The 9,300-nt window shown below is 44.8% G+C and overlaps 1 protein-coding gene across 1 annotated transcript in view; it reads right to left on the bottom strand.

Annotated features, from left to right (window-relative positions):
* The window catches only part of SHANK2 (SH3 and multiple ankyrin repeat domains 2), a 604,092-nt gene that overhangs the window by 540,009 nt on the left and 54,783 nt on the right, over window positions 1-9,300 (bottom strand). Inside the window, exon 6 of the mRNA XM_006860817.1 lies at window positions 1,188-1,355. Within this exon, the coding sequence (XP_006860879.1) occupies window positions 1,188-1,355 (168 nt within the window). The remainder of the gene's footprint in view (window positions 1-1,187; window positions 1,356-9,300) is intronic.

Raw genomic sequence — 9,300 nt, 5'->3', positions numbered from 1 at the left:
TCATCCACTGAGAACCCTGTGGGCACAGTTCTCCTCTGACTCACACAAGGGGCACCATGAGTGGGATCTACTTATGGAAAATCATCCACTGAGAACACTGTGGGGCACAGTTCTATGCTGACACACACAGGACACCATGAGGGGAATCTACTTATGAAAAATCATCCACTGAGAACACGGTGGGCATAGTTCTACTCTGACACACATGGGGGCACCATGAGTGGGATCTACTTATGAAAAATCATCCACTGAGAACACTGTGGGCGCAGTTCTACTCTGACACACACGGGGCACCAAGAGTGGAATCTACTTATGAAAAATCATCCACTGAGAACACGGTGGGGCACAGTTCTATGCTGACACACACAGGGCACCATGAGGGGAATCTACTTACGAAAACTCATCCACTGAGAATCCTGTGGGGCACAGTTCTACTCTGACACACACGGGGGCACCATGAGTGGAATCTACTTATGAAGAATCATCCACTGAGAACACTGTGGGCGCAGTTCTACTCTGACATACACGGGGGCGCCATGAGTGCGATCTACTTATGAAAATCATCCACTGAGAACCCTGTGGGCACAGTTCTACTCTGACACACACGGGGGCACCATGAGTGGAATCTACTTATGAAAATCATTCACTGAGAACCCTGTGGGGCACAGTTCTACTCTGATACACACGGGGCACCATGAGTGCGATTTACTTATGAAAATCATTCACTGAGAACCCTGTGGGCACAGTTCTACTCTGACACATGTGATACCATGAATCAGGGTTGACTCAAAGGCAACAGGAAACTGGAAATATGGATATGACCTTACTGGGAATCCTGGTGTGGCACTGTGGGTTAATGCGCTAGACTGAAAAGTAGGTTTGAACCACAAGGTTGATGATTCAGGTTACCCATCCACTATTACCAAACAGGGTCACGCATCTATACAGGTAAAGTTTCCAACTGATATTTTGGGGAAACACAGTTCAATCTATAGCACCTTCCAACTGTTTCTAGAGATGTCAGAAATGTCTGTTGTGTGGAAAGATTCATATTTGTAAAAGCTGATAACTGGTAACAAAAAACTCCTGGTTTTGGGGTGCTCTGGGGTCTGGATCACACCTGGGGTTGTACTGACCGCCCCTGGGGGCACATGGACCAACAGAGCCCAGGGCAAAGCTCCAGGTACCTGGTGGATTTCGTGCCAGCCATTCTCGTCTCTGCAGCACACCGTGGCATGTTCATGCAGTAGCAGCTCACAGCAGTAAGGGTCCCCTCCGACGATGGCAGTGTGGTAAAGCGGGGTCAGGCCATAGCTGTCCTTGTAATCAGGTGACGCCCCAAGTTCTAAAAGTGTCTAGAGAAGAAAGAAAGGTTATTGCTATCTGTGGTGGATCTGACTGCATCCCAAAAAACAAGTGTTGAAATCCTAACCCCAAACACCCTTCAAGCCTGGAATGGAACCCAGCCCCAGGGATCAACTTACAGGCCAACAACAGACAGGTCTGTAAAGTGACCACCACCACCCAGCAGGAACATGCTCCTCAGAACAATCAGCCATAGGCAACCCAAAGGGCAGACTTTGCTCAGAAAGGTAGGAAGGAGCAGGAACGAGGAGCAAGGAGAAATGGGGAGCCCCGGGAAGCCGTGGGAAGAGCGCTGTTACACCGAGAGGACTGTACCCAATGTCATAAAACAAAATGTGTATAAACTGTTGATTGCAAAACCACAGTGCTCTGTAAACTTTCATGGAGTCCTGGTGTGCCGCTGGGGGTTAATGCGCCAGACTGCAATGCCATTTGAACTGCAAGGTTGGCGGTTCAAGCTCAGGGTTGCTATGGGTCGGAATCGACTCAACGGCACTTGACAACAACAACAACAATAAAAAAAATTACCAAAAACAAAGAAAATCTTAATAGGCGTGCCGATAATTGTGATCATTGTAATGATGCATGATGCTTAGAAATTAAGCTTTTATGTTATGTTAATGAGTTCATTTTTGTTGTTGGCCAAGTACCGTGTGGACTGTTCATCCTCACAGTGACCCAAGGAGCCATCGGTGGGTTTGAATCACCAACTGTGTGGTTAGCAACCCGAGTTGAATCAGACTCACTGCAGCCCTCTTGGGGCTCTCTGAGATCATGAATCTCCAGGGGAGCACACGCCCTCATCTTCCTTCTGCGGAGCAGCTGAAGGGTTGGACCCAAGGGCCATATAGTCAGCAGCCCAGTATCTAAGCCATGGTGTCACCACGGATCCTTCTACCAGAGTGTTGTTGTTGTTGTTGTAGTTGTTGTTCGATGCCGTACAGTTGACTCTGACTCAGGGCAACCAACCCCGTGCACAAGAGAATGAAACACCACCTGGTCCTGTGCCATTCTCACTCTTGTTGCCACACTTGAGCCCATTGCTGCTGCCACTGTGCCAATCCATCTCGTTAACGGTCTTCCTCTTTTTCGCTGCCCTTGTATTTTACCAAAGCATGATGTCCTTCTCCACAAACTGGTCCGTCCTGATACTATATCCAAAGTATGAGAGATGCAGTGTTACCATCCTGGCTTCTAAGGAGCACTCTGATTGCATTTCTTCCAACATTTGTTTGTTGGTTTGTCGTACTGTGGAGGCTTGCGTGTTGCTGTGATTCTGGAAGCTTTGCAAACGGTATTTTGAATGCCAGCAGGGAACATCCATGGCGGACAGGTTTCAGCTGAGCTTCCGGACTAAGACAGACTAGGAAGAGGGAGACACGGACGACTTCTGAATGTTTATCCACTGAAAACCTCATGAATAGCAGTGGAACCGAGTCAGCACCAGAATACTGAATACTGAAACATGACGAAGAGCACCAGAATAGGGTCCGATAGACTGCCGGAAGATGAGTCCTGGAGATTGGAAGTCGACTGGGGAAGAGCTGCCTCCTCAAAGTACAGTTGACGGTGATGACACAAATGAAGTAAAGCCCTCAGGCCCTTCATTTGATGTGGCACGACTCAAAATAAGGAGACACAGCTACAAACATCCATTAATAATTGTAACATGAAATGTACGAAGTATGAATCTAAGAAAACTGGAAGTTGTCAAAATGAAATGGAACCCATAAAGGTTGGTATCCTATGCATTGTTCTTGTTAAGTGCCATCAAGTCAATTCCAACTCACAGATACCCTGTACAGGGTTTCCAAGGAGAGGCTGGTGAGCTTGAACCGCCAGCGTTGGAATTCAGCTCATTAACCCATAGCACCACACCAGGAAGTGAGCTGAAACGGACTGGCATTCACCATTTTGAATCTGACAATCACATGGTTTACTATGTAGGAATGACAAATTGAATAGAAATGGCATCACATTCATCATCAAAAAGAGCATATCAGGATCTACTTTGAAGTACAACACTGTCTGTGATAGGATAGTATCCATCTATCTACAAGGGAGACTGGGTTGTTGTTGTTGTTAAGTGCCGTCGAGTCGGTTCCGACCCATAGCGACCCTGTACAGGGTTTCCGAGGGTGTAAATCCTTACGGGAGTAGAAAGCCTTATCTTTCTCCCGCGGAGCGGCTGGTAGTTTCGAACCGCTGACCTTAAGGTTCGCAGCCCGATTCGTAACCACTAAGCTACCAGAGCTCCTTACAAGGGAGACTGGGTAATACCACTATTATTCAAATGTACGCACCAACCCCTAAAGCCAGTGAGGATGAAATAGAAGAATTCTACCATCTTCTTCAGTCTGAAATTCATTAAACATGCAATCAAGATGTATTGATCATTACCGGTGATAGGAATGCAAAGGTTGGAAATAAAGAGAAAGGAAAATAAAGAGGAAAATATGGCCTTGGTGATAGAAATGATGCTGGAGATCACAGGATAGATTTTGCAAGACCAATGACTTCTACCAGAATTGTTACTGTTAAGTATTTTTGAGTTCGTTCTGACTCACAGCGACCCTGTGTAGGGTTTCCAAGGAGCGGCCGGTGACTTAAACTATTAATAATTTTACGATTCAAACCAACCTTGTGGTCCAGTGCATTATTCCACAGCGCCACACCAGAATGTTGTTATCGCTGTTAAGTGCTGTGAAGTCAGTTCCAACTCATAGCGACCCTGTATAGGGTTTCTAAGGAGCAGCTGGTGAGCTTGAACAGCCAAACTTGTGGTTCAAACCCACCTTGCAGCCCAGCGGATTAACACTAATGATAGCTTTTGAGTTATCTCTGAGAAGACAAGACATAGAAACACACACGGGGGTGAGGACAGACAAGCATGGCCGATGCATCTCGGCCATTCTGGGAAGCTGAATCAGATGAGGAAAGGTCTCCCCATGGAGCCACGCTCTGAACTTGGACTTCCAGCCCCTTGAACTCACCCTTCAGCAAGCCAGAGCTGACCCAAACCCTGGGATCCCCCTGCTCTTTCAGTGCTCTTTCGGGCCAGAAATAAGAGGGTCTCGGTGGCACTTAACAACAACAACAAATGCTATGAGGTACGTGTCAAGCTGCTAACCACAAGGTTAACAGTTCAAACCCACTCCATCCACGACTCGTCTGCCAGTCTGTTGTTCTGTGGTGGTTTGCATGTGGCTGTGATTCTGGAAGCTATGCCACAGGTATTTTAAGTACCAGCTGGGTCACCCACGGTGGACAGGTTTCAGTGAAGCTCCCAGACTAAGACAGACAAGGAAGAAGGAGAGGGTTCCGTCCAAATATTTAGTCACTGGGAAACTCATGAATAGCAGAGAAACACTGTCAGTGAGCACCAGCTAATTGAACATTGAAACATGAAGACGAGGACCAGACTACTGGAAGACCCCTAACGAGATGGCTTGGCACAGTGGCAGCAGTAATGGGCTTTAGCATGGTACTGATTGGGAGATTGGTGTAGGACTGGGCAGTGTTTCATTGTGTGATGCATACAGTTGCTTGCTATGAGTCGGTTCCAACAACAGCCACTCTATGGGTGAAAGATGAAGCTATCTGCTCCGGGACAGATCTACAGTCTCTGAAACCTTACATAGGGTTTCTATGAGTCAGAATCATGGGAACTTTAGACAAGGAGCCCTGGTGGTTCGGTGGGTTAAGTGTTGGGCTACTAACCACGGGGTCAGTGATTGGAACCCACCAGTTCGTGTGTAAGAGAAAGATGAGGCTGTCTGCTCCCTTAAAGACTGACAGTTTCAGGCATGTGAAGGAGCAGTTCTACCCTGTGCTGTGGGGTCGCTATGACTCCACATCAACTCAGGGGCAGTGCGTTTGGAGTTTTAGGGTAACTTTAGACAGGCACCAATGGTTAACACAAAGGCTGCTAAACAACACTAGCAGTTCAACATCCGTAGAGGCACCTCAAAAAACAACCTGGTGATGTATTTTGAGAACCAACTGCTGATAAACCCATGGGGCATGTTCTCCTCTGACAGTCTGCTTTGTTTTAATTTCAGACATTGACATTTCTTGGCCGGAAATAACAAATGGTGTCATGGGCAGGATTAGCAGGGGTGTTCCACAGACACGTCCCTGTGACATTCTGACTTCTCATGGCCGCATGATACATATCATACCAGGGACACAGTCCTGGAACCCAACAACACCAAGGCCGACATTTAAATGGATGAAGGAAGCAGAGGTTTGAGATCTACGTGCACCCTAAAAAGTCATCACAAGGTTCGTTTGACACCCTGACACCTTTCTTGAAAAATCAAATACCCATACATGGGGGCTTCAAAAAGTTCATGGAAAATTTCCATTATCTCTTCATTCCATTCTTCCATTAACTTTTTGAAGCACTCTAGAAGAAAGGTCATCAGATCACTTTCTGAAAATGACAATCGACAACGTGAAATTGACATGAAGTTGAGAAACCCATGACTTCAGAAAGACGTCCTCATCTTTTAGGTCAACCTGCAGCTTCCCCAGAAGCCCAACAGAGCATGGGCTTGGGGCATTCACCATTAATCGAAGATAATCCATAAATACTCTCCCTACAGGACAAGAGGCCCTGTATACTTGCCACCAATGTTCACAGCCAGATGAGCCACAAGAGCCAAAAGGTGGTGACAACCCAAGTCTCCATCAATACAGAATACACAAAATGTGGACCACCCATACAGGGGACTATGACTCAGACATCAAGGGAAAAGAAACTGCTATATGGCACAACACGGAAGAACTTTGAAAACACGCTCTTGAGTAAAATAAGGCTGACACAGACAGACATTGCATGGCCCCACGTATGTAAATATCTTCCTATTGTTCTTAGGTGTCATCGAGTCAGTACTGACTTACAGTGACCTTATGCACAACAGAATGAAACACTGCCCGGTCCTGGGCCAACCTCACAATTGTTGCCACACTTGAGCCCACTGATGCTGCCACTTTGCCAATCCAACTCGCTGGGAGGGGTGGGGTGGGGGGGGTCTTCCTCTTTTTCTCTGACCCTCCACCTTACCAAACATGATATCCTTCTCCAGTGGCTGGCCCCTCCTGACAACATGTCCTAAGTACAAGAGACGAAGTTTGGCCATCTTGGTCTCCAAGGAGCACTCTGGCTGTACTTTTTCCAACACAGATCTGTTGGTTCTTTTGGCAGCCCATGGCACTTTCAACATTCTCTTCCAACACCAGAACTCAAATGCATCAATTCTTCTACAATCTTCTTTATTCCTGTCTAGATTTTGCATGCATATGAAATTATTAAGGCGCTCTGGTAGTATAGTGATTACGAATCAGGCTGCTAACCTCAGAGTCAGCAGTTTGAAACTACCAGCTGTTCCACGGGAGAAAGATGAGGCGTTCTGCTCCTGTAAAGATTTACAGCCTCAGAAACCCTGTACAGGGTCATTATGAGTCAAAACCAACTCCATGGCACATAACCACCACCACCATGAGTTAATTAAAAACACCATGGCTTAAATCAGGCGCACCTTAGTCCTCAAGCTGACATCTTTGCTCTTCAACACTTTAAAAAGGTCTTCTGCAACAAATTTGCCTAATTCAAAATGCCTTTTGATTTCTTGACTGCTGCTTACCTGAGTGTTGATGGTTGATACAAACAAAATGAAGTCTTTGACATCTTCAACCTTTTCTCCATTGATAAGGATGCTGTTTATTGGTCCACTGATGAGGATTTTTGTTTTCTTAACATTGAGATGCAATTACATTTCTTTACATTGAGACGCAATCCATACTGTGGTCTTTGATCTTCATCAGCAGTATTTAAAGTCGTCTTCACTTTCAGCAAGCAAGGTTGCATCATCTGCATATCGCAGGTTGTTAATGAGTCTTCCTCCAATCTTGATGCCATGTTTTTCTTCAAATAAGTCAGTTTATTGGATTATTTGTTCAGTATACAGATTTAATAATACGACCCTGTCGCACACTTTTCTTAATTTTAAATCATTCAGTGTTCCCATGTTCTGTTTGAACAACTGCCTCTTGGTCCATGTACAGATTCCTCATGAGCACAATTAAGAGTTCCGGAATACTCATACTTCACAATGTTGCCCATAGCTTGTCATGATCCACACCATCATAAGCCTTTGTGTAGTCAATAAAGCACAGGTAAACATCTTTCTGGTAGTCTCTGCTTTCAGCAAAGATCCATCAGATATCAGCAATGATCTCGCTCGTTCCACGTCTTCTTCTGAATCAAAAACTTCTGGAAGTTCTCTGTCAATGTATGGTTGCAGCCGTTTCTGTATTACTTTTATTAGTAAGACTTCACTCGCATGGGATATCAAAGAGATTGTCCAATGATTCCCGCATGCCATTGGGTCATTTCTCTTTGGAAATGGGCACAAATAAGGATCTCTTCCAATCAGTTGGCCAGATAGCTGTCATAGAAATTTCATGGCATAGATAAGTGACTTTCTCCAGTGTTGCCTCACTTTGTAGAACTATTCCAATTTCTATTCCATGAATTCCTGCTGCCTTGTTCTTTGCCAATGCCTTCAATGCACCTTGGACTTCTTCCTTCAGGATCATTGGATCTTGATCATATACTACCTCCTGAAATGGCTGAACATCAACAATTTCTTTGTAGTACAGTGACTCAGTATATTTCTCCCATTTTCTTAGGACGCTTTCTGCATCGCTCAATCATTTGCCCAGAGAATCCTTCAATACCACAGGTAGAGGCTTGAATTTTGTCTTGGTTCTCTCAGCTTGAGAAATGCTGAGCGTGTCCTTCCCTTTTTGTTTTTGTAATTCCAGGTCTTTGTACATTATCATGCTTGGCTGGGTCTTCTTGAGGTGTCCTTTGAAAATTTTTCTTCAGCTCTTTTAACCTCCTGACTTCTTCCATTTGCTTTAGCATCTCTAAGCAGGAGAGCAAGTTTCAGAGTCTCTTCTGACACCCGCTTAGATCTTTTCCTCTTTTCTTGTCTTCTTAATGACCTTTTGCTTTCTTCTATATGATGTTCCTGATGACATCTCATAACTCTTCTGGTCTTCAGTCTTTAGTGTCTAATATATCAAATCTGTTCTTCAGATGATCTCTAAATTCAGGTGGGATATACCCAATATCATATTTTGGCTCTCTCTCATGGATTGGTTTTCATTTTCTTCGGCTTCAGCCTGAATTTGCATATGAGCAATTGATGGTCTGTTCCACAGTCTGCCCCTGGCCTTATTCTGGCTGGTGATATGGAGCTTTTTCACCTTCTCTTTCCATAGATACAGTCAATTTGATTTCTGTGTATTCCATCTGATAAGGTCCATGTGCATAGTCATCTTTCACTCTATCTAAAAAAGGTATTCGAAATGAACTAATCATTAGTCTTGCAAAATTCTATCATGCGATATCCAGCATCGTATCTATTACCAAGGTCATTATTTTCTAACTACTGATCTTTCCTCTTTGTTTCTAACCTTTTCATTACAATTTCCAATAATTATCAATACATCTTGATTGCATGTTTGATCAATTTCAGGTTGAAGGAGTTGGTAGAATTCTTCAATTTCATTATCACTGGCTTTAGTGGTTGGTGTGTAAATTTGAATAATAGTGGTGTTAACTGGTCTTCCCTGTAGGCGCATGGATATTATCCTATCACAGACAGTGTTGTACCTCATAACTGATCTGGATATGTTCTTTTTGACAGAGAATGCAACACCATTCCCCTTCAATGTGTCATTCCTGGCATAATAAACCAGGTGGTTGTCAGATTCAAAATGGCCAATACCAGTCCATTTCAGCTCACTAATGCCTAGGATGGAGTCCTGGTATGGCTCCATGGGTTAATGCGCCAGACTGCAAAGCCATTTGAACTGCAAGGTCAGCGGTTCAAGCTCACCAGCTGCTCCTTGGAAACCCTA

This window comes from Chrysochloris asiatica, unplaced genomic scaffold (assembly GCF_000296735.1).
Source record: "Chrysochloris asiatica unplaced genomic scaffold, ChrAsi1.0 scaffold00040, whole genome shotgun sequence".
Lineage (NCBI taxonomy): Eukaryota > Metazoa > Chordata > Mammalia > Afrosoricida > Chrysochloridae > Chrysochloris > Chrysochloris asiatica.
This window is presented reverse-complemented; position numbering and strand designations above follow the sequence as displayed.